The sequence below is a fragment of the Bombina bombina genome, chromosome 2, assembly GCF_027579735.1.
Source record: "Bombina bombina isolate aBomBom1 chromosome 2, aBomBom1.pri, whole genome shotgun sequence".
NCBI lineage: Eukaryota > Metazoa > Chordata > Amphibia > Anura > Bombinatoridae > Bombina > Bombina bombina.
Window position 1 is genome coordinate 306,750,893 of NC_069500.1, and position 27,165 is coordinate 306,778,057.

Below are 27,165 nucleotides of genomic sequence, written 5' to 3' on the forward strand. Positions count from 1 at the left end.
GAAGGGGAAGAATAAACCCCATTGCTGAAGTTTTCGTGTTAAAAACGGAGAGATACCACATATGGACTGTTAAAAGACTTAACTAAAGAGAACTTTACTGGAGTGGACATGCTTATTTCGATAGATTTCTATGTTGAGATGTATATTGTTCCCATAATGTGAACTGTTTGTGTATTTCTTGTTACTTTTAAAGGAGGAGAGGAGTTAATCAAAAACTATTTCAACTAAATAATACTGCAACACTATTATGATTGCTACATAACTTCTAATGTTTCCTAGAGTGAATCTGGGACTGGTGTGCCAGGGACAGAGTAGAGGAGAGCTAGATATGATATGGGCTGCGTTAAGCAGCTCAGTGGTGTGGCAATGTACGGAGAGCTGCAGGAGGAACAGCGGTGAAAAGCTGTCATACAGTGACTATCCCACAAAATGACTGACAGTATTACCTTTATATAAAGTATTACCTTTATATAAAGCACCAGAACTTGCCTAGATTGTTACATTAATACTTACATCTGCCCAGATTTTCCATGCTTCTTTTGCTTTATTGACTGTTTCATTATAGTCTTCCAGACTGGCCTAAAACAAGCAGTGCAAATAAAAACAATTAATAAAATTTACCATTCAGTGAGTGCAACAAATTTCAGACCACTGATAAGGCTCAGATGGTTCAAGTAGCAAAATGTTTGGGTCACAGGTTCTAATCCCTGCAGGACAAACTCAGCTGTTAAAGGTTAATAAAATGATTACCATTACATTAAACTATATAAAAAATTAGATAATGCTGCTAATAGTGAACATTTTGACACACAGGCCTTGATGCTAACCCCCAATTATAATTTTAAATACATTTAATTAAAATAACATTTGAATAATTTGTTCCAAATTACTATGCAATTCAAGGGGCAAAGGACGGATGAAACAGAGAAACACATGACAAATGTGTCATTGAGGAGTAGAGAACTCAGACTGCATTGTATGGTAACCAAACTTTTATCTTTTTTTAAAGGTCCCTAACTTTTATTTAAGAGCTTCCATGTGGTCACAAGGGATCTGTTTAGAATCAGCTCTCAAGCCTTTTAAGACAAATTAAGTTGGCCCACTTATTGGCATAATTAAACTTCATATCGTGCCTCAGATTACAATTCTTTATGCTAAGCGTTAAAATAAAATAAAAACCCAATGAGTTTCCTCTATGGGACTCCCTTGCGCAATAACTAAATGGTTGGATGGATAAGTGCCTTAGCAGGGTAACCTTCTGAAATTATGGGTTTCTTATGGTAAGCTCACTTTAAAATGTGTAGTTTCCCAATATTCATTCTCACAGTTATTTGTTTAAATAAACCTTGATTCTAGATATTTTCTTTATAGTTCTATGAAAGACGTTTTAAATATAAGTCCTTATTAAACTTATAAAAACATTTAAAATCTGAGGTAAACATAACAAGATCCATGAGTGGTCTTTCTAGTGCAGGTAGCCTCCCTGTGCAATAAGAAACCCACTTGGGTAGGGGTCCATGAGTGGCCCCTTAACTAAAAGGGGAGACTTACACCATTGTTGGCATGAATGAAGAATATGTTTACATAACATTGTTAACACTATCTATCTATTATTTTTATTATCCTATTAGTGGATATTACTATCAACGCTTGTATTTACATTTTTTCAGCTCTGTATTGTGTTTCCTATGTTAGTACTTATGGAGTGTTTGAATGCGATTTATGTATGCCAAATTTTACCTCAATAAAATAAAAATAAATAAAAAAATGTGTCATTGAGTAACTTATAAAAGTCCTATAAACAATAGCTATATGGAAGAGCACAATAAGCCGGTCTCCATTTGCTTTGCACTAGAGTTAAAAACCATGCAAAAACTAACTGTTCCATTATATATGAATTTATTTGTGTGCGCACAACTCTTGTATTAGTTAATCAGACACAGATAAGAATAAAAAAATAAAAAAATACCTGTTTAACTCTGGCAATCGGCAAATTATTAGCAGGACAATACGATGTCACGATCTGTAGGAAAATAAGTGGGAAAAAGCACAAATGAATAACAATGCACAGATTAAATACTTTCTAAAAAGATACTTCTGTTATCTCATTTAGTTCATTCTTTTGGTATCTTATTGCAAGAGCAGCAATGCACTACTGGGACCTAGCTGAACACATCAAGTGTGACAATGACACAAGGCATTTATGTGCAGTCATTAATCAGAAACCATCTCCCAGGAATGAATTGCTGCTACTGAGCTTCCAGGGTATGCTTTTCAACAAAGAATACCAATAGAACAAAGCAAATTAGATTACAGTAGTAAATTTGAAAGTTTAGGTGTGGGCGTGGTAACATCCCTGGCAATGCTGGGCAACTAGATCACAGATGCTGTTATAAGTGTAGGGGGGTCCCCAATGAGCTCCAAAAGTGGCCTTCTGCCCTGGAGGACGAGGCACGTTTGTCACTAGCACTAAAAGCATTGTGCAGATGACTACAACGTGTTTGTCATTTGCAGCGAAGGGGTTATAGTACAGTTAAGTAAACAATTATGTACCTAAAGCTCAGTGCACCAGCTACTGCCCTTCCCATTGTATCCTTAATTATCCATTGTATCCTTAAATATCCTGGAAAACAGAAAGGGTTGTTCCAGTCCACAAAAGTGGAGATAAAACTCTAGTCTCAAACCTATGGGCCTATATTCTTACTGCCTGTGGAGAAATATGCCTATAGCCAACTGTGCAGATTTTACCAGTACTTCCAATCTGACTTTCACCCAAACCAAACCATTCTACTGTAAAAGCCCTCTTAAGTTACCAATGAGCTACAGACTGGAATTTCCTAGATTTTGGAAGACCTTTAACACTGTTGATCATGACATCTTAAAAGGGACATGAAACCCAATTTTTTTCTTTCACGATACAGACAGAGAATGTGATTTTAAACAACTTTCCAAAATACTTCTATTACCTAATTTGCTTCATTCTCTTGATATCCTTTGTTGAAAAGGATACCTAGGTAGGCTCATGAGCTGCTGATTGGTGGCTGCACATATATGTTATTGGCTCACCCAGTGTGTTAACTAGCTCCCAGTAGTTATAATCTCTATCTGGATCATGAAAGAATACATAAAATCAAAGCCTCTGGATTAAATGATAAATAGTTAAATTGATTCTGTTCTTACTTATCAGACAGATCTCAATTTGTGTCTATTTCTAATAATGTCTTCAGCAGTATGACCCAGGGTTACATTTTAAGGCCCCTCTTTCTCTCTATATTCATAAATGATCTTCCCTTAGTTTGCAAATCCTCAACTGTGCACACGTATGTGGATGACACTATAATATATGCAAAAAAAACAAACATATCCCAACTTGAGGCTGTGATGAAATATGGATCAGTAAAAATAAACTGTTTACAAACACTGACAAAACAGTAACCATAGTTTTTGGGCTGAATAAAAGATAAATGTAAAAAAAAAAAAAAAAATCTAACAAACCCCCACAAAAAACACCCCTGACATTCTACATACATCACACAACAATAGTCCCAGCACTCGGCATCAGGAAATGCATATCACTCCAAAAATGAGACCGTAACCTTAAGAAAAACAGTCCTTCATAGACAAGCCTTATAATGTAGAAACAGTTCAGAGAAACATATATTCTGTTATATTTATAAACAAAGCAGACTTACTCGAGATGAGGCTCCTGTCTTAGTGTTGCTGTGTATGTCCTTCCGGTTCAAGATCCGGGTTTGCGGTCAGAGTGATCTCGCTGTGGGCTTCACCAGGAGAGCCCTATGGAACGGTCAAATAGAAGAAAGAACGATATTCCAGACCGGAAATTCCAGAGCCGGTCTGGAATTTCATTCTTTCTTCTATTCTACATACATTCCATACTTATTACTCTATAAAATGTAACAATTCCTCCAGAATTGCCCCCTCCCTGTTCTTACAGAAGAGCAATTAAGAGATCTCAATGACCCTATCACCACTCCGGAAATATCCTTCCAAGAAGCCTGTATCCCGCATTTAGCTATAATCTTTAACTAAATTGCGAACGGAGCCACATTTCCTCCATGTTGGAGGTGCATGCAGTAGTACTGCCAAAACCGGACAAACCTGCCACGACTCCTAACTTTCGCCCAATCTCGCTTCTTAATGTAGATATTAAATTATATGCCAAAATTATTACCACAGGGTCATCCCGACTCACACTAACCAGGTGGGATTTACCCCTCACCGAGAGGCTAGAGATAATACGACCAAAATCTTAAACCTCATAGAATATGCCAACCACCATATTCCCTCTATAATTCTCTCAAAGGACGCAGAAAAAGCCTTTGATCACCTAAGCTAGTCATTCCTTTCATGTACTTTAACAAGATTTGGCTTTGATGCCCAATTTATTCATAAAATTCTCACTCTCTACAACTGCCCCACAGCTAAGATTAAATTAAACAATTCCCTATCTTGCCCATTCCAAACTAGTAACAGTACAAGACAAGGATGCCCATTGTCCCCAACTCTGTTCATACTAGCAATGGAAGTTCTGGCTTCACACATACGATCCTCCCCTACCATTAGCGGAATCACTATAGGACCACAAGAAAATAAAACGTACCTCTATGCCGACGACATTGTCCTCACACTCACGAATCTCAAAACGTCTATCCCATCCGATTCATCATTTTACGGTGTATGGAGTTTTTTCTAATTTCCGTATCAACAACTTCAAATTCATTAGCCTAGAAGCAACACATGATGATTTATCATTACTCCGTTCATACCAATTCCGGTATCAAATTTCTCTGCACCTTGAAAAGCTAGCTGCCCTTAACTATGACCCTTTAAAAGTCCATATCGTCACCACATTGCACCCATGGACCCACAAACCTATTTTATGGTTGGGGAGAATAAATGCGGTTAAAATGGTAATATTACCCAAGATTCTTTACATTTTTCAAACACTCCCTGTGCCAATACCTGACACCACACTATACCAACTACAAAAACTCTTAAATTCCTTTATTTGGAATCACAGATGCCCAAAAGTTGCCACAAACACTCTATACTGAGCTAAACTTCACAGGGGTCTAGGAGCCCCGAATTTAATGTTGTATTGCTTTGCAACTTTTATGACCAGGATTGTGGACTGGTGCAAACATGGTAGCCACAAATAAAGGGTGCCTCTCGAACATGCACTTTCCAAAAGTCCACAACTAGTAGGCCAATGCTGGCTTAAAACTAAATGAGAACCACACCTCCCTAACTCTTCCTTACTTATACATGAGACATTCAAAATCTGGGACAAAATCTTAAAAGGTTACAAGACAATTTTAACTTCACATTCACCACTGACAACTCTGGTAAATAACCCCATAGTCCCTCTACCTTTGAAATCAACCTTTTCAGTCACTCGATCTATGCACCAAGTAATACCCCATTATTCACTTTTGCAAAATGGCAATCTTAAAGATTAAGAGGACCTGGCAGAAACATTGGGCCCTACATTTAATAAATAATATGCATACCTTCAACTATCACATTACCTGCTGACGCATGTAGATAAACACAACCTAACCCGACCCCTAACACCTTTTGAATCAATATGCTACATGTCATTCCCACGCACAGGTATTCTCTCTATATCATATAACTTGTTGCTTTCACATAACTCTGAGCATTCTCCATCATATCTCACGAGCTGGGAAAGCGAAATCTATGATCATCAACCGCTTAAAGCATGGCAAACAATATATAAGCAAGTGAGCAATATATAAGCAAAAAGAGAATTACAGATGCCCTCTCCTGTTTGATACAAGCAATGACTTGTGGAAGAAGAGCAAACTGAGGAAACAAGTATGCCAGAGAGAAGATCCAAGGAACCGCTAGAGCATCTATCAGAGCGGCCTGAGGATCTCTTGACCTTGAACGGAACTTTGGAAGCTTGGCATTTTGACGAGACGCCATCAGATCCAACTCTGTAACCCCCCCTTCCCCCCCCCACCTGAGGGTAATCTAAGAGAACACTTCTGGATGGAGAGCCCACTTCCCGGGATGAAAAGTCTGTCTGCTCAGAAAATCCGCCTCCCAGTTGTACACTCCTGGAATGTAGATGGCAGAAAGTAGACAATCGTGAGCTTCCGCCCACTGTAGAATGCGAGTCATCTGCTTCATAGCCAAAGAACTCCAAGTTCCTCCCTGGTGTTTGATTTAAGCCAGTTGATTTAAGTCACTGAGGTGATGTTGTCCAACTGGAATCTGATAAACCGGACTAAAGATAATTGAGGTCAAGCTACCAAGGCATTGAAGATTGCTCTCAACTCCAAGATGTTTAGCGGAGAGAAGACTCCTCCCGAGTCCATAGGCCCTGAGCTTTTAGAGAGCCCCAAACAGCTCCCCAGCCTACTAGGCTGGCGTTCGTAGTCACAATCACCCAGAACAATCTCAGAAAGCAAGTTCCCCGAGCCAGATTTTCCTGTGAAATCCACCTGTGATAAATCTGAATTGTCTCCGTTAAACTGACTGAGCATGCATAGTTGCAGAGGTCTCAGATGGAACCGATCAAAAGGAAAGATGTCCATGGAAGCCACCATTAGACCAATCATCTCCATGCATTGAGCCACTGAGGGACGAATAGCAGACAGAAGAGAAAGGCAAGAAGCTAGAAGTTTGGATTTTTTTAAATCCGTCAGAAAAATCTTCATGGACAGAGAATCTATAATTGTCACTAGGACACACACTCTTGTATCTGGAACTATAGAACTCTTTTCCAGATTCACTTTCCACCCGTAGCAATGTAGAAAAGACAACATCATCTCTGTATAAGATTTTGCAAGTTGAAAAGATGACTCGTGAACCAAGATGTCGTCTAGATAAGGCGCCACAGCAATACCCTGGGATCTGATCACCGCCAACAGAGCCCCCATAACCTTTGTGAATATTCTGGGAGCCATGACAAGACCAAAAGGAAGTGCATCAAACTGGAAGAGCTTATCCAGAAAAGCAAACCTTAGAAACTGGTGATGATCCCTGTGAATGGGAACATGTAAATACGTATCCTTCAGGTCTATAGTAGTCATGAAAAGAATGGAACTAATAGTTTCCATCGTGAAGGATGGAACTCTGAGGAATTTTTTGAGGCACTTTAAGCCTTGAAATGGATGGAAAGTTCCCTACTTTTTGGGAACCACAAATAGATTTGAATAGAATCCTAGACCTTGTTCCCCTAGAGGGACTGGTAAAATAACTCCCAGAGAGGATAGGTCCTCTACGCAATATAAAAGGCCTCCCTCTTTACCTGGTTTGAGGATAGTCTTGACAGGAGAAATCTGCCCCTTGGAGGGCAAGACTTTAATCCTATCTTGTAACCCTGGGATACTATGTCCACAGCCCACGGACCTGGGACATCGCATATCCAAGCCTGTCGAAAAAAGGAAAGCCTGCCCCCCACTTGATCCAAAATCAGATCGGGGGCAGATCCTTCATGCTTATTTAGAGACAACAAAAGGTTTCTGGTTTTGTTTTCCCTTATTCCAAGGCTGGCTGGACTTCCAAGAGGACCTGGATTAGAAGAAAAAGAGGAAGACTTCTGTCCTTTAAAGTTGCAAAAGGAACAAAAATTAGAAGTCTGTTGACCCTTAGGTCTATTCTTCTTGATCCCTTTCCACCCGTAATTTCTAAAATTACTTCCGCCAGACCAGGACCAAATAAGGTTTTACCCTTATAAGGTAAAGCCAAAAGCTTGGCTTTCGAACAGACACCAGCCAACCAAGATTTTAACCACAGAGCTCTACGAGCTAGGTGTCAGGGCGCCAGGAATCAGACTGAGACGAGAAGTGCAAAAATAATCACACCTTTATTAATAGCAAAAAATAATAAAAAGTCCACAAGTCAAATAACAAGCCAGGTGTCAAAACCAGAGCTGGTAGTCAGACGAGCCGAGTCAGGAGCCAAAGCGAATAGTCAGACGAATCAGGAACTCAGGAATCAGGAACAAGGAAAACAGTAGAGTCAGGAACAAGCCAGGGATCAGGAACCAGGAAGGACGTCAGGCAGCCAGGTAATACACAGGAACTCTCACAAACTGGTCTGAGACAACGCAAAGGCAAAGCATACTGAACAGAGGCCCTTTAAATAATACCTGATGACATCACAATTCTGAGACTGCATCCTGTCTCACACAGATGATGCAAACCAGTCTGGCCATAAAAGGAAGTGCAGGAAATGAGCAGCATCCCCCACAATGCACCACAGTCAGGAAGAGAGGTGAGTAAAATGGCTGCCAGCAGCGCATGGCAAACACAACAGGGAAAAAAACCTGACACTAGGACAGTAAAGCTAGACATATTAGCTCCCAGTCTAATTGCCTGCATGTTGGCATCGCAGATAAAAGTATTGGCCAATTTAAGAGCCTTGATCCTCTATTGGATCTCCACAATCGTAGTCTCCTCTGATATCAGATTAGACAGGGCATTGCACCAATAAGATGCTGCTCCCGCAACCGTAGCAATACTTGCCGCAGGTTGCCACTGTAATCCTTGATGGATGTACATTTTCTTTAAGTAAGCTTCTAGTTTCTTATACATGGGATCCTTAAAGGAACAACTATACTGTATAGGAATCTTAGTTCTTTTAGCTAGAGAAGAGATAGCTCCTTCTACTTTAGGCACAGTGTGCCATAAGTCACGAACGGAGTCAGCAACAGGAAACATTTTCTTAAAAACAGGTGAAGGGGAGAATTCTGGTTGGCGGTGTTGTAAGATGGCCACTAAATTCCCTGCTTTGTTTGAGCATATCTGTGGCTACACTCTTTGCCATCCAATCTTCCTTGGCAGCTTAGGTGCTTGGAAACTTTTATGGATCAGATATTTCATCTTCAGGCCTCTGTGAAGTCAGTTAACAAGTTTGAAGCCGTTGGGCTGTTAACCTGTAAAGCAGCATACAACCAAGATGGCGCACAGTCTAAATGACCTAACTGCACTACTTTTGCCACTATTTGATGGGCTACAACAATTGCTTGAGAACTTAATATGAGAAGCCCGGTCCACTAAGGGTTTGCTCATCAAAGATGACGCTTATTACTTGACCGAGACCAGTTATGGCCGTCCTGGTTCATATTGTGGGACCCTCCCCACGTTTGCTTCTTGTGATAACGCCATCACAGCAAGAGCAAAAATCACACTCGAAAACTATTCTCAGGAATCAGTGGAGAAACTCGGCCTCGTGCGGTATTATACTGAGCAGAACGAAACTGCACTGAAGGAACCTTCTCAAATGCTGCACGTAAATAATGGAAAGAAACGTTTGGACAATAACGCTATGGAAAGGAATGAAGATCAGGCCCTTACCCTGCTTGACCAGGATTTGGAAAAAACAAATACTGACGGATCGCGATGACACTGTCTGTGTGCAGTTACAGAGGCGGACTTTGTCCTGCTCCCTCCATGTCTGAAACAGGCTGATATGTGGCCTAACACCAGGAAGCCACGGCCTAGGCGAATTAGACTATCCTCTATGCAGCAGTTTAGGGGGGACACTCTTTGTTTGGTGGTCCAGGCTTCTATAATACTAATCCCTGCACAATATGGTTAGCGTATGGGAATTGGCTAGACTGTGAGTGAACCTTCATGTGCAGCCGACAGCCTGCAGGGATAAGAAGCCGCACATATAAAAGGGCTACACTTTATTACGGGTGCATTCATGCACAAGGTTGCCTCCATGCATGAGAGACTGTTAGTGTAAATTATATACCTCAGTATACCGTTCTGAATAATAATATTGGCTAAAGTTATGCTCCAATGATCTGAATAATGTTGTTCTTATAGTTCTGATATTTCTTTCTTTTTTTTTCTGTTGATAAGTTTGCACTCGTTTGTTGACTATGCATCATAGTATTTTAATTTTGCTCTTTTTGGCTCTGCATGTATTTCATTACCCTGCTCCATTTTCATATGTGAATTATGATCTAGACTAACGCTTAACAATTTATTTGAGCTTTATAAACTACTATAAAGTTCAGCCACAAGCTGACAGGAGAGAGGAGGAGGAGGAGAAAAGGAAAATGTATTGGTCATAATGGGCCCTGGCTAGATTAATTTTGCAGCACTAATTTCGTTGTACATCTTTAGCCTTGATGCTTGTTTGCCTCTAGGTTTCTCTTGGAGTACCTGGACCATCTAACACCGCACTTATAATTGTAGCTATATGCCTACAGGCTAGTTCAAGGTTAGTATGGATTCAATGGTAGTGTTCGGTTGACTCAAACTGCTAGCTTAGGTCTTTTCATTATATTATATAGCTAAGTTGCTTTAGGAAAAATGCCCATTACCTCATTTCTCTATCACATACATGGCTAATAGACTATCCTAACACCTTTATCAACATAGATCTGGATAACAGGCATCCCCCTTGCAGGTTTGTTATATGTAGTGCTCTGGTATGATCTGTTTGACATATCACGTTGTAATACTCTGTTCTCACTAGCTTACTATGTATATGGACCACCACAATTATGACAATCTTCTGAAACTTGCGAATATAAATTGTAAGTTAAGCTGTCATCCTCCTTATAACCACACGTGTAAATATGATAACACTGATGTCCCCTTAATCATTCTCTCAAATTTTGTAATATTCTTGAAACCCTAGCTATTTCTACCATGTCACAGTCTGGAATACACATACTCACACCATACTTTTACATAGGACACTCTACCTCTTTTGAACGGTCCAAGAACTTTGCATCTCAATGTACATGAGGCCATTCTGTGTTCAATTTGTAATATGATATTCTTTTCATAATAAGCAATGGTATAACCAGTGTTCCCCACATTATCTCAGACAACATCTTAAATGACTTGATATTTGGGCTTCAGAGAGGATCCCTCATGCAATAATCATATAAAAATCTAGAGGGAATATCCATCATAAAAAGCATATAATATATTCTGAACTTTGCTCTGAAATACTAGCAGGGCCACGCAGGCTTCTTATAGAATATGCATAGGGTACGCTAATTGTTTTGTTTAGTTTTTGTTTCGTTTGTAGGTTTAGTTTAATAAAGTTTTTTTTTTTTAAAAAGGAGAGAGTTCGGGTAATAACTAATGAGGAAACCTTGGTGTCTATATACATATATATGAATCATATATCCCTCTTCTAATTGTTACATACCCAGGAAATGTACCCCTTCTCATACACATTTGTATCACAATCCAGCAACTGTCTCCTAATTTCATGTATTGTGTACCAAGTGTTTGTATGATGTCTATCTTAGATTTATTGAATGTGACTCTACACATTATCAAAATACCTGTATGTACGTATTATATGCCTGAACTCTCTTTAATAAAAATATTTTTATTTTTTTTAAAACAGGGGAAGGGGAAAAAGCAACCCCTGGCTTATCCAATTCCTGAGCTATAATAACAGGAAAAACATCTTCAGAAGTTGGAGAATCATAAACTCTATTAAGTTTAGAGGACTTCTTAGGGTTGACAGCAACCGAAGGTTCAGAGTCGTCCAAAGTAGCTAGAAACTCCTTCCGTAGTAACCGTAGGTGTTCGAGCTTAAATCTAAAGTTGACCTCCTCAGATCCTGAAGATTTTTCTGCCAAAGTGTCAAAGTCTGAGATTTCACCCCTTCAGAAGCTACTGAAGTATCTTCCTCATCAGAAGACACTTGAGAAAGGTTGACCAATGCAGATTTAGAAAGGTCAGAAACCTTAATAGTAGACAAATGTTTAGATTTCCTCTTATGCTTACCCGAGGAATGTAAAGCAGACAAAGCAGCAGATATCTCAGAGGTTATCTGAGCAGTAAAATCTCCTGGCAAATTTACGCCCCCAGGAGGTTGAGAGGAACCGCAGGGCACTGTATGTGAAACCATTAAGGCTTAGGACGTTTGAGGAGAAAGCTATGGCATATCCTGAAGAACATTATCCTGAGAGACAATTGCCTCAGAAGGGAGTAATGTATCTTTAAATTTTAGAGTCTTAGCCAAACATGCAGAACAAAATTGCATAGGTAAAACAATTTGGGCCTCTAAGCATAATAATCACTTATCCATAGAAACAGAATCTTGTTCTGGGTCCATAGTTGGAAAAAAAAAAAAAACAATAACCAGATAAAAAAAACAAATTAACCAGAATGTCACTTTAAGAAATAAGGTACTCAAAAACTTCAAAAGTATGCTAAATTTAATCAGAGCCCCTAGCACCTCTATACCTCACATTAGCTGAGGAGATCTTACCGCACCGGGAGGAGTGCCATTAGTAAAAAGAAGGACTCTTGCAAGCTGCAGATCCGCTCTGTCCGATATAGCAGTCAGCTCTAGAAAACTGTGAACCAGATCGTTAAACCAGTCAATAAGCCAGAACATGCGATCGTATTAGTGACAGTGAAAAAAGCTCGCACTGGCTTTTCACTCCGCTCACAATGAAGGAAGAGCGGAGCACACGGGATTGGACAGAAAAACGAAACTGAGCCACATGAAAAGCAGCGATTCTGATAAGAGCTCTATCCAACCAAAAAAAAAAAGAAACTAACGTAGCATAATGAAACACACTCAGTATTCTGTGCGCAACCGTTCATGTACCAATAGTTTTCTTATAGATAAAAAGGCGCCACAATTTAAGCTATAGACTCTACCCCTCAACCAGTCTCTAAATAAAAAGGAGGAAGATTAACCACTTATTAAATCAGTGCCAGTCAGACTGCCCAAGTATTAACCCCTGAGGGTTATAACATGTCCTATAATAAGATCCAGTAGAGGGATTAACCCCACAAGTGCTGTCCTTCAGTACCTAGAAGGCAAATGCACTTACCTGTGGACCCAGCTGCAGGGAAGGAACAGTTTCTTAGGTGTGATAGATACTCCACTCTCTATCAGGGACCTGAAGAAAAAGAAAGAGAAGAGTAACCAACTCTGGCTTTCTATGAAAGGGTAGCAATAATGTTAGAAAAGGAAATTCATGCTTACCTGATAAATGTATTTCTTCTACGATATGACGAGTCCACGGATTTCATCCTTACTTGTGGGATTTATCCTCCTGCCAACAGGAAGTGGCAAAGAGCACCACAGCAGAGCTGTATATATATATATATATATATAGCTCCTCCCTTCCCTCCACCCCCAGTCATTCGACCGAAGTAAGGAAGAGAAAGGAGAAGCCAAAGGCGCAGAGGTGACTGAAGTTTATAAAAAATATAATATAATCTAAACCTGTCTTAAAAATGTCAGGGAGGGCCGTGGACTCGTCATATTGTAGGAGAAATAAATTTATCAGGTAAGCATAAATTTCCTTTTTTTCTATAAGATATGATGAGTCCACGGATTTCAACCTTACTTGTGGGATACAATACCAAAGCAACAGGACACAGATGAAAGGGAGGGACAAGACAGGAACCTAAACGGAAGACACCACTGCTTGAAGAACCTTTCTCCCAAAACCAGCCTCAGAAGAAGCAAAAGAAGCAAATTTGGAAAATTTGGAAAAAGTGTGAAGAGACGACCAAGTCACAGCCTTGCAAATCTGTTCAACAGAAGCATTGTTTTTGCATGCCCATGAGGAAGCCACAGCCCTAGTAGAGTGAGCCGTAACTCTTTCAGGAGGCTGCTGTCCAGCAGTCTCATACTCCAGGCGGATGATACTCTTCAGCCAAAAAGAAAGAGAGGTAGCCGTAGCTTTCTGACCCCTACACTTTCCAGAAAAAACAATGAATAATGAAGAAGATTGACGGAAATCCTTAGTCGCCTGCAAGTAAAACTTCAGGGCACGGACCACGTCCAGGTTATGCAACATACGCTCCTTCTTAGAAGAAGGGTTAGGACATAATGAAGGAACAACTATTTCCTGATTAATATTCTTATTAGAAACCACCTTAGGAAGAAAACCTGGTTTGGTAGGTAAAACCACCTTATCAGAATGGAAGATAAGATAAGGCGAATCACATTGTAATGCTGAAAGCTCAGAAACTCTACGAGCAGAAGAAATAGCAACCAAAAAGAAAACTTTCCAAGATAACAATTTAATATCTATGGAATGCATGGGTTCAAACGGAACCCCTTGAAGAACATTAAGAACTAAATTTAAACTCCAGGGTGGAGCAATTGGTCTAAACACAGGCTTAATTCTGGTTAGAGTCTGACAAAAAGACTGAACGTCTGGAACATCTGCCAAACGTTTGTGTAGCAAAATTGACAAAGCAGAAATCTGATAACCCTTTCTCCAATCCTTCTTGGAGAAAAGACAGAATACTGGGAATCCTAACTTTACTCCATGAGTAGTCCTTGGATTCACACCAAAAAAGATATTTACGCCATATCTTATGATAGATCTTTCTAGTGACAGGCTTACGTGCCTGAATCAAGGTATCGATGACAGAATCCGAAAATCCCCGCTTAGATAAAATCAAGCGTTCAATCTCCAGGCAGTCAGCTGCAGAGAAATTAGATTTGGATGTTGGAAAGGACCTTGAATGAGAAGGTCCTGTCTCACTGGAAGTTTCCACGGAGGGAGAGAGGACATGTCCACTAGATCTGCATACCAAGTCCTGCGTGGCCACGCAGGCGCGATTAGAATTACTGAAGCTCTCTCCTGTTTGATCCGAGCAATCACCCGGGGAAGGAGAGGAAATGGTGGAAACACATTAGCTAGGTTGAACGACCAAGGCATCTATCAGTTCCGCCTGAGGATCCCTCGACCTGGATCCGTATCTTGGGAGCTTGGCATTCTGTTGAGACGCCATCAGGTCCAATTCCGGTCTGCCCCATCGGAGAATCAGCGAGGCAAAGACCTCCGGATGGAGTTCCCACTCCCCCGGATGAAATGCCTGTCGGCTTAAAAAGTCCGCTTCCCAGTTGTCCCCTCCTGGGATGTAGATTGCTGACAGAGAACAAGAGTGGGCCTCCGCCCATTGAATTATCTTGGATACTTCTGTCATTGCTAAGGAACTCCTCGTTCCTCCCTGATGATTGATGTAAGCCACAGTCGTGATGTTATCCGAAGCCAACTGAGGCCACGCCTGAAGCGCATTGAATATTGCTCTCAATTCCAGAATATTGATTGGAAGTAGAGACTCCACCTGAGTCCATACACCCTTAGCCTTCAGGGAATTCCAGACTGCACCCCAGCCTAGTAGACTAGCGTCCGTTGTCACTATCACCCACGAGGGTCTGAGGAAACACGTCCCTTGGGACAGATGATCCGGCGACAACCACCAAAGAAGAGAGTTTCGGGTCTCTTGGTCCAGATTTATCGAAGGAGATAAATTTGCATAGTCCCCATTCCACTGTTCGAGCATGCACAGTTGCAGTGGTCTGAGATGAAACAGAGCAAAACGGAATGATGTCCATTGCCGCCACCATTAATCCAATTACCTCCATACACTGAGCCACAGATGGCTGAGGATTGGACTGAAGGGCTCGACATGTATTTAGAATCTTTGACTTTCTGACCTCCGTCAGAATTTTTTTTATGGCTATAGAATCTATCAGAGTTCCCAAGAAGTCTGTGGAATTAGTGAACTTTTTTCTAGATTCACCTTCCATCCGTGAGTTCTCAGAAAGGATAACACTGTGTCTGTATGAGATTTTGTATAGATGATAAGACAACGCCTGAATCAGAATATCGGATAAGGCAACAGTCAGAAGGGACCCTAGAACCTTCGTGAAGATTCTGGGTGCTGTGGCCAGCCCGAAGGGAAGAGCCACGAACTGAAAATGTTTGTCCAGGAAGGCAAACCTTAGGTACTGATGATGATCCTTGTGGATAGGAATATGAAGGTATGCATCCTTCAAGTCCACGGTAGTCTTATATTGACCCTCCTGGATCATTAGTAAAATTGTTTGAATGGTCTCCATCTTGAAGGATGGGACTCTGAGAAACTTGTTTAGACTCTTGAGGTCTAAAATGGGTCTGAACGTTCCCTCTTTTTTGTGAACCACGAAAAGATTTGAATAAAACCCCTGCCCCTGTTCTAGTCTTGGGACAGGACGAACTACTCCCATAGTAGAGAGGTCTTTTACACAACGTAAGAACGCCTCTCTTTATCTGGTCTACAGACAATTATGAAAGAAGAAATCTCCCTCTTGGGAGAAAATTTTTGAATTCCAGTTGATACCCGTGGGTCACGATTTTCAGTGCCCAGGGGTCCTGAACATCTCTTGCCTAAGCCTGGGCAAAGAGAGAAAGTCTGCCCCCTACTAGATCCGGTCCCGGATCGGGGGCCGCCTCTTCATGCTGTCTTGGTAGCAGCAGCGGGCTTCTTGGGTTGTTTACCCTTGTTCCATGTCTGGTTGGGTCTCCACATAGACTTGGTCTGTGCAAAATTTCCTTCCTGCTTGGCGGAAGACAAGGAAGAAGAGGGGACTCCTTTAAAGTTCCGAAAGGAACGAAAATTATTTTGTTTACCCCTCAGTTTAGTAGTTCTATCCTGAGGTAGGAGATGACCCTTACCTCCCGTAATGTCAGAAATAATTTAATTCAAGTCAGGCCCGAATAGGGTTTTCCCCTTGAAAAGAATAGCCAAAAGCCATAACGCTCTACGCGCTAAAATAGCAAATTTAGCATTATGAAAGGCGGCGTCTGTAATAAAAGAATTAGCCAGCTTAAGAGCCTTAATTCTATCTAATATATCCTCTAAGGGAGATTCAATCTTAAGAGACTCTTCTAAAGCATCAAACCAGAAGGCCGCCGCAGTGGTAACTGGAACAATGCAGGCCGTTGGTTGTAAGAGGAAACCCTGATGAATAAACAATTTCTTTAGAAGACCCTCCAATTTCTTATCCATAGGGACTTTAAAAGCACAACTGTCTTCAATAGGAATAGTTGTACGCTTCACCAGGGTAGATATAGCTCCCTCCACCTTAGGGACTGTTTGCCACGAGTCCCGAACAGTGTCAGCTATGGGATACATCTTCTTGAAATTAGAAGAGGGTGAGAACGGAATACCCGGTCTGTCCCATTCCCTCTTAATAATCTCCGAGATTCTCTTAGGAACCGGAAAAACATCAGTGTAGGCAGGTACTTCTAAGTATTTGTCCATCTTACACAATTTCTCTGGTGGCACCACAATAGGGTCACAGTCATCCAGAGTCGCTAATACCTCCCAAAGCAACAGGTGGAGGTGTTGAAGCTTAAATTTAAAGGACATGGTGTCCGAGTCTGTTTGAGGTACCGCACTTCCCAAATCGGAAAGTTACCCCTCAGACAAAAATTCCCTGACCCCCAAATCAGATTCCTGTAAGGGTACATCGAAAATAGCTAATAAAGCTTTATCGGACTCAGTATTCGCATTGACTTCTGTCCTACTGCGTTTACCCTGTAACGCTGGTAACTTAGATAATACCTCTGTAAGGGTAGTTGACATAACTGCAGCCATATCCTGCAGAGTAAAAGAATTAGACGCGGTTGAAGAACCCGTTGTCGCTTGGGTGGGCGTTAAAGGTTGTGACGCTTGGAGAGAAGTTAGCGGTATACCCTGATTCTCCTCAGACTGAGAATCATCCTTATCTAAACACATAGAGCAATGAGTTTCCTCCTCAGTGTCAGACATGTTAAACAGATTAGCACTCTTATAATAGAGGTTCTTTTATTAAAAATAATTTGCTCTGATTTCAATTATAGTAAAAAGTTAATGCAGAAAAAATTACTGTACTGCGCCTTTAAATTTTAAAACCGCAACTATTTTTCAGAGACGTTCAAAAACGTGTTTTTTAGCAATAAATTTATTTGAAAATGATCAAAAACACTCTAACAATATTGCATCCACTGGCTCAAATATGGTAAACCAATATAATAACGATGTTTAACAAATAAAGCATGTTTTATCTCTAATTGAGCCCCTGCACCACGTCACAGCTCTGCTGTGGCACCTACCTGCCCCCGAATGTGACTGCTACTGCTCGAGAAGCTATTCAGGTCCTCTTGAAGTCCGGAACACTCAGGCCTCCCCAGAGAACAGGACTCTGTCGCCCATGCGATCCAGCTGAACTACGCGTCTGAGCGCACGAAAAAGGCCCTGCCCACCGTGGGTGTTATGCAAGTACGGCACCCGCATGGGTCAAAGTAAAAAAATGAAACATGTCCCCTATAAGCCATGTGCCCTCTTATAAACACTCGGTATAGTAAGGGAAAAACTCTACACAATATGTCATAACACTAAGCCATGTGCCTTTCATAACATGACCCTTTGAAACAGAACCGCAACTCCCAGCGTCAAAGCCCCTCTTTATCAGCCAAAAATCTTTAACATAGTATGGTAATAAAGAAAAAGGGATTCCAGGTACACCATTTCTTTATACATGTGTATACTGCTTACCCCTCCCCATAAAGGGGAAAATGTCAGCCTGTTCTGTGCATCAAGTCTTCCCAGAAACAAAAAGACTGAACATACCTCAAAGTTGCTTGTAGCAACACACCGGTCTCCACCCTGAAGATTTTCTTACACTATCTTCAGCAGCTGTGGGAACCATCATGGATCTTAGATAATGCTTGCTAAGATCATCAACATCAGGGCAGGAAGCATCCTCACTTTCCCTGAGAAAAATAGTACTCACTGGCACCATTTGAAAATTAAAAACTTCTTGATTGAAGAAACTAAACTAACACCTCACTTTACCTCTTCCTATTACTATACAGGCAAAGAGAATGACTGGGGGTGGAGGGAAGGGAGGAGCTATATATACAGCTCTGCTGTGGTGCTCTTTGCCACTTCCTTACTTGTGGGATTTATCCTCCTGCCAACAGGATGAAATCAGTGGACTCGTCATATCTTGTAGAAGAAATAAAGCAAAGACAACCTCGCCACTTTCTAACTGCTAAAAGCCACCATTACTCTTACTAAAAAGATTGACATGGACACAGCAGAACCCCTAATGCTTGGAAAGTACCCATAAAAGGATTAAAATCGTTAGACACCATCTTCGCACATCCTCCATTGACAAAGGCAAAGAGAATGACTGGGGATTATGGGTAAGGGAAGTTACACTTAACAGCTTTTCTGGGTGCTCTTTGCCTCCTCCTGCTGGCCAGGAGATTAATTGGAATGAGGTTGTGGACTCCATGCCATAGGAAATAAATTAGGTTTCATGTCCCTTTAAAATATAATAAATTTTGCCAGCAATAGAATCTTTTTCCATGCAGTTATGCCATAAGTTACAGGACTTAAAATGAAAGTCAACCCTAGTTTGTGAAATGCTAGGATTGACTATTGAAACAAATAAAGGGGATTTTCATTCATGAAGTATAAGATACTTCATGCAGAAAGCTCCTTTATTTGTTTCAAGCGATCGCCGCTCTGAGCTGCTAAGGAAGCCCACGGCAGATCACCGTTTTGCTTTAGAGGTGACATTTTCACCTTTTAGCCAATAGCCGTGCAGTAAATCCGGTTTGGCGCCCTTCTGAGCCGGATTTCACGCACGCTATTTGCTAAGTGGTGAAAACCCACCTCAAAGCAAAATAAATTTCTGCCGTGGGCTGCATGAGCAGCTAAGAACAGCGATCGCTTGAAACAAATAAAGGAGCTTTCTGCATGAAGTATCTTATACTTCATGAATGAAAGTCCCCTATATTTGTTTCAATAGTCAATCCTAGCGTTTCACAAACGCTAGGGTTGACTTTCACTTTAAGCCATGCAAAATATAGTTCCCCAAAGGTCACACACACAAGATCCTATACAAGGTTCCTACTGTAAGAACTGGTAATAGGCCTATAACTCCCATGACATTTTGTCTGCTGTATTTGACCCTTTGTGTGAAATTTTAGTTTAGCGCTTTATAAAATTCTGTTTTATATTAACCCTGTGGGTAAACAATGTGATGCAGCCATCTCTGGCAGCCAAGGGGTTAGCAAACAAACAAAAAAACACTGCTGTAGTGTGAATTATTATATTCTCTATCACTGTTTATTAATTATATTTTCACGGCCATAGTTTTGTAAACAAGGCTTATAATGGCAGTAAGACAGGGCTTTACTATCTATCCTAGGAAAAGAGGATACTTCATAACTTTACACAAATCTACAAACACCATACGGAAATAAAATGAACAGCAAACCTACCTCTCCTTTTCCTCCCCATGTACCATTGTAAACTCCCTCATTATCCTCCTTCAGGCCCAGTTTTTTCAGCCATGAAAACTTTGGTTGGTTAATTAACATAGTTGCAGCATAGCTATGACAGAATAAAAAAAAAATTCTATTTAGAACAACGTAAAGTTAGTTGCAGCATGGTAACGTAACAAAAGGAGTTACAGCTCGCTTATACATACAGAAGTAAGCAGACCAACCACCAGCTTTTAAAGGACGTGATTGGTTGGGGGAGGACTCAGTCCACACAACCACAGCCTGCTAAAGGGACAGTCTAGCCAAAATTAAACTTTCATGATTCAGATAGCACATGCAATTTTAAAAACCGTTCCAATTTACTTTTATCAACAATTTTTCTTTGTTCTCTTGGTATTCTTTGTTGAAAATTAAACCTAGGTAGGCTTATATGCTAATTTCTAAGCCATTGAAGGTCACCTCTTATCTCAGGGCATTTTGACTGTTTTTCACAGCTAGATGGCATTAGTTCATGTGTGCCATATAGATAACATTGTGCTCACGCATGTGTTGTTACCTAGGAGTCAGCACTGATTCCCTAAAATGCAAGTCAAAATAACTGAAATAAGGGGGCAGTCTGCAGAGGAATATATAAAAGGTAATCAGTACTCTGCAGAGGAGTATATACAAGGTAATCAGTATATTAATATAACCGTGTTGGTTATGCACATCTGGATAACGGGTAATAAATGGATTATCTATCTTTTTAAACAATAACAATTCTGGAGTAGACTATGTGCAGAATTATGTAAAATTATTTTTTAAGTTTACTGTCCCTTTAAGTATGAAACTATAGAAGACAGCACCCTTACAATAGAACAGATTTGGCATTACAAGATACAACTATATTAAAGAAATACAATCCAGCTTATGTCAGTAAAACAGAGGGCCAGATTACAAGTGGAGCACAAACGTTTGCGTGTGAGTGATAAGGGGTTTATCATGGGTGCTTGGGCTTGTGAAAGTAAACACAATCGCTTGAGCACAATCAAGATTTACGCTAGAATGATTACCATGTCCTCAGAGCTCTGGTTAACTGTTTTGTAAAACTAAAAAGTTGCACAAAACACATCAAACATACATTACAAAGTACAGTTACACTCATCTAATAAAAATTAATCAAAAACAATATGCAATACACACACAAACACACACACTGTAATCTGGATTTCATTCCCATCACTCCACAGAGACAGCAATTGTCAAGGTTACCAATGACCTACTTACAGCAAAATCCAAAGGGCACTACTCTCTGCTTATCCTCCTTGATCTGTCTGCAGCCTTTGACACTGTCGCCCACCCTCTTTTGCTCCAAACCCTCCAATCCTTTGGCATAAGCTCTATTGTGGTTCTCTTCCTATCTATCTAACGGTACCTTTAGTGTAGCGTTCTCTGGAGCATCCTCTGCCCGTTATCACTTACTGTTGGGGTACCTTAAGGCTCTATCCTCGGTCCACTTCTCTTTTCAATCTACACGTCATCATTAGGTTCCTTAATAAAGTCCCACGGTTTCAATACCATTTGTATGCCGATGACACCCAAATCCACCTCTCTGCACCTGACCTAACTCCTTCATTACTAACCCCTGTCACTAACCATCTTTCGCATATCTCATCTTGGATGTCCTTACTACCTTAAGCTAAATCTCTCCAAAACGGAACTCCTTATTTATCCCCCTTCTTCCAAAATCTCCACCCCACAATTTTCTATAACTGTTGATAATTCCATCATTACCTCTACCCCGCCTGCCTGATGTCTTGGGGTCACACTTGACTCAGACCTTTCTTTCACTCCTCACATTCAGTCCTTGGCTAAAGCCTGCTGCTTACACCTTAAAAACCATCTCTAAAGGACTTCCGGTGGGCGGGCCCAGCGAGCGGCGGCAGATAGTTGAGCTCCGTGAGAAAGGCTCCTAACTTTGGCCGTAATAGACTCCTTGGGACTCGTAAAGCTGCAATCCTTGGCGGAGGAGGTCAAACTACAGCCCGGAAACTTGAGAGCAAGGAGCCTAAGATATCGGCGCAGAGCCGCGGCGGGCCAGATCCAGGTCACACCCGTAGGGGAAATAAACCGCAAGGGGAAGCACATAAATCCACATTGGAGCCGCAACAGAGGGATATACGGACCATAACCGCAGTTCAAACAGCTGCTCAGTTCAAAGAACGCGGCCATCTTCCCGCGCACGAGAATCAGAGAGGGAGAAAGTGCAGGCAAGTACTAGTGCCATAACACACAAACATATGCCCCCCCAATGCAGGGATCCCATAAGCCCAGATGACAGAGCGCTAGGAGAGGGGAGGGCAGCAAGAGACAAGTTGTACTGTAGCAGACAAGACAGAACTGGGATTAATAGCGCGGCAGCTGAATTGCTAGGCCCACATAAACTTTTAACAGGACATTTGGAACCGTACTCCGGTGCAAGGGCATGTCATCCTGCTGATAGTTTCTTCCATAAACCCCTGATCACTATCTTAATAACAGCACTGTAGGGGGGCAGCTTCTGGAAAATCTCTCCACCTGCTTATCACTCTTGGTCAGGGGGGGGGGGGGCGACCTGGGAAGCATAACTGTTACTGCACCTGCCGAAGAGACGGACACAATTAACCTCCCAGTAACAGGCGTACAGGGAATCTCCCAATATAAGCACTAATTCTGCCACTCAGCAAAATTCTTTATATTAGCCAGCCACATGGCACTTAATATGAGCGACTAAATCGGGGACCCCATAACTCCTCCCCCTACGAACATCACCTCAGCCTACTTTTACTCTCTGTGGTGACCTGCAGTGACCACTTTAAATCTGCTTCAGCATAATCACCCTGTGACACTCATGTATGTAAAAATACTATACCCCTTACATCAAGACTACAGACAAGATGTCTGGGAAACAGAGGCAACGGGACAGACAACAAAGACACCAAACAGAGACATCCTCGATTTCTGGGAATGCACTCGAACTAGAATCTAGCCAGCATGATACCCATCCCATTGTCACACAGTTGTCTGCCCTCTTCCTGCCAAAAATAGACCAGCTCCAAACAGGCCTGGATGCGCTGTCCTCAGATCTTAAGATATTCTCAACAAGATTTACAGTGGTGGAGCAGAAGGCGACAGACAATGAAGCACAGACAAGAGAAACTACCGTTAGTATCACTCAGTTGCAAAGACAGAATATACTCCTACAAGAAAAGATGAACGACCTAGAAAATAGGTCCAGGAGAAATAACATGCGGGTGGTGGGCTTGCCAGACACGGTGCCAAACTCCGATCTACTGAGGTTTGCAGAGACACTTCTTCCAACTTTGCTGAAAATACTACAGAACAAACAAACTATGTAACAGAGAGCCCACAGGATAGGTCTGCCCATGCCTAGACAGGAAAAGCCGGCGATGCCCAGACAAGTTATGATTAAATATCTCAACTTCCAAGAAAAGATGAATATCTTAAAGACTTACAGGCAAATGTCGGAGTTGTTATATGATGGCAAGCAAATCTCTCTATTCCAAGATTATTCAGCGGAGGTGGCTAAAAGACGCAGAGAATTCACGCCCTACTGCAAAGAGCTTTGGGAGAAGGGGGAGAAAGCATTCTTAATGTAACCTGCTCATTTTAAGCTACAGACCCCGCAAGGACCCAAAATTTTGGAATCCAAAAAGCAGCTCCAGAGGTATCTGCAGGGACCCAACCATAGGAGAGAACAAGGAAGAGAAGAAGACCTCATCGAAGAAGAGCCAAAATGATGGAAAATTCCTCTGCATCATGAGGACACTAGCATTCCCTGGTTTGAAATAGGGAAACCATTTATTGACTGAGGACCTAAAGATATCCGTTTGCACAAAGGCTGTAATCTTAGGCCTTTAATATCCTTTCAGAGTGGGGGTGGGGGTTAACTCTCTGTTGCACTTCCATTGAATTGTAGACTTGTTAAAGTTTTTGAATTGGTTTATTTTGCATTGTAATACCTATCATTGCATTCACTGTTTATTTGACCCTTATTATTTGACACAGGATCTCTTTAAATATTGTATTGTATTACAGCGTGTTGCCTCGAATAGGCTCATTCCTAGTAATGTATCCAGTGTAAATCTGGAATGAATCCGATTGCATAGAGTCCGAGGGTGCCGTGCCGCATGTAAGTTTACTACAATTTCTAGTGCCACAGCTCACTAGCCTTGACATTTTGGGGGGAAAAAGCATAGACTTTACAATGTCATTAAAGATACTGTCCTGGAATGTGGGGGGAGTGACATCACCCAAGCAATACTCAAGCAATTGAAAGCAAGATGGGCAGATATCGCTATATTGCAGGAAACCCACCTCACACCAGTTGAGCACCAAAAGCTCAGGCATGGTTGGGTTGAGGAGGTTGTAAACACACTCTATGAAAACTCGAGGGCAAGAGGGGTAGTCATCCTTTTTAGGAAAAATCTACAATACAAGCTCCCAAATACAGTTGCAGACCCATAGGGAAGATTTCTATTCACGATATTAGAAAAAGAGGGTAGCCCTATCCTGATAGAAGGGGTTATGGTCCTCACACACAAAGCTGAATTCTGGAGTAAAGTCAGAACCCAACTACTAGGCTTGCCAGACATGCCAATAATATTAGCCGGTGATTTCAATATAGCCCCAAAAACACCTGCAGATATATTCGAAAAACCCCTTAGCACAGACTCGTAATCAGAAGCTACTCCCTAACACGAGACAAGAATCTCTGATATTGCATAAGTTTAGAAGGGATCTCTCCCTGGTTGATATCTGGAGAGACAGGAACCCAGAGGCTAGGGATTATACATGTGCCACCCCGGCAAAAGATACCATGTCCAGCATAGATATGTTCCTCATATCGGACAACCTGAGCCCTAAAGTCACCAAAACAAGTATTGAGGCCCCTACCATATCGGATCATGCTCCTATAGTGCTCCAGATACTACTAAAGAGAGCGCGTAATTGCACAAATCACTGGTCTTTTCCTAAATATTTGTATCAGGACGTAAATTTTAAAAAGCACTTAGTGGGGGAATGGCTGGCTTATAAAGCTATAAACCAACAACATGAGGTGAATTCACATTTATATTGGGAGGCCGGTAAGGCGGTACTCAGAGGAGTCATTAACACTTATGTTATTGCAGGGAGGAAAAAAAGAAGCTCAGAGACGAACTAATCTTAAGACAATTAATTAATGCCAGGAATAAATATTTAAGGCAACCCATGAAGAAGCACAGGGTAAAGTACAAAGACATCAAGGCACAGAGGGACACTATGCTAGCACAGTCTGCAGCCAGAGACCTGCAGACAACTCATGCACGGTTTTACAGACACGGAAACAAATCAGGGAGACTGTTAGAGAGACTCACAAAACTGACCAAGGGAACGCGCAACATAGCAGCTGTGGTTGACAGACATCTTACATACAGAAACAAGCGGGATACAAAATGTGTTCAGAGACTATTACACCACACTCTATCAGGGACAGCAGGTAGATGACATGGATAGGGATGCTTTCTGGAAAGCCCTAAAACTACCCACGCTAACAGATGACCAGTTAGAGGTAATTAATGCCCCCTTGTCGACAGCGGAAATAGTTAGAACCATAAGGGATCTCCCTCTTTACAAAACCCTGGGCCCGGATGGTCTGCCCAGTGAATTTTATAAAGTTCTCGGGATGGAGCTCACGGGCACGCTCTCAACTCTATTCAATGGAGTGATGAGTGGCACTGTCATACTTTCAAAAAGATTTACAGAAGCTAATATTAGCCTAATCCTTAAGCCAGATAGAGACCCCCTAAGCCCTGCATCTTATAGGCCCATCTCCCTCATGAACTCCGACTACAAACTACTCACTAAGATCTTGGCCAATAGACTGGTTGCATTTCTGCCCTGCCTGGTTAATAAAGATCAGACAGGATTTGTAAAAGGCAGATCGGCAGTTACTAACATTAGAATATTGCAATACCTATTAACCCACTACTCGACCTTTAAAAGCTGCAGGGAGCAGGTGGCCGCACAAAAAGCATATGCCATTCTGCTCGATGCAGAAAAGGCCTTTGACAAGGTACTATGGAGCCACATTTTTTGCACGCTAGAGAAATTTGGTATCAAGGGCCACTTCGCGCAAATGATTCAGACACTATACCCCTCACCACAGGCTGTTATCCTAGTGAATGGAACTACATCACAACCTTTTACCGTTGAGAGGGGTACGAGACAGGGATGCCCACTTTCCCCCCTCCTCTTTGACCTTGCCCTGGAGCCCCTAGCGATCAAGATTAGGGAGGAAACAGAAGGGCTAAAATTGGAAAACAAAGTCATGCACTAATCACTCTTTGCAGATGACATGGTGCTTTACATGAAAGATCCAAGCATTAACATCCCGAAAGTAATCGATATAATAACCGGGTTTGGACAGATTTCGGGGTACAAAATTAATACTGACAAGACATAATTGGTCTGGCTAACCCCGCAACCTGACACATCAAATTGGACATATGACTTTAAGGTAGTGACGGGTAATTTCAAATATCTAGGGATCATGTTGAACACAGATCCTAAAATATGGTACGAAACAAATTATGTACCAATGAGGAAAGAAGCACAAGACCTGATACTACACTGGACTAACCTTCCCCTCACAATGACAGGCATGATCAGCTTGATTAAAATGAAACTGTTCCCCAAGCTTTTGTACATGCTCCAAATGCTACCCCTCATACTAAGTAAAACAGATGTGAAATTTTGGAATTCCCTCATATTCTCTTAATTGGGCAAAAAAGAAACATAGAATTAAGCACACTAAAATGACTAGCTCAGTTGAGGTGGGAGGCATGGCAGTGCCAAATATAAAATTTTATAGTTGGGCGGCCCAAGCAAAGTACGTGTTAGATTGGATGACTGGTCGAGATAACTTTACCATACCAGAACTGGAGCAGCTGGCAGTTGCCCCCTGGTCCCTAGCTATGCTACCGCATATGCCGGCTGCTAGGGTATATAAATACCTGTTGAACTACCCGATGCTTCAGCAGCCAGTGTATGCCTGGAGAAAGATCTGTCACAAAAGGCAACTG

At 41.5% G+C, this 27,165-nt stretch overlaps 1 protein-coding gene across 1 annotated transcript in view; it reads right to left on the reverse strand.

The window, feature by feature from the left end:
* LOC128648765 (alpha-aminoadipic semialdehyde dehydrogenase-like) overlaps positions 1-27,165 on the reverse strand; it is a 283,737-nt gene that overhangs the window by 235,648 nt on the left and 20,924 nt on the right. Inside the window, 3 exon segments of the mRNA XM_053701624.1 lie at positions 514-579; positions 1,970-2,023; positions 20,060-20,171. Of these exon segments, the coding sequence (XP_053557599.1) occupies positions 514-579; positions 1,970-2,023; positions 20,060-20,171 (232 nt within the window).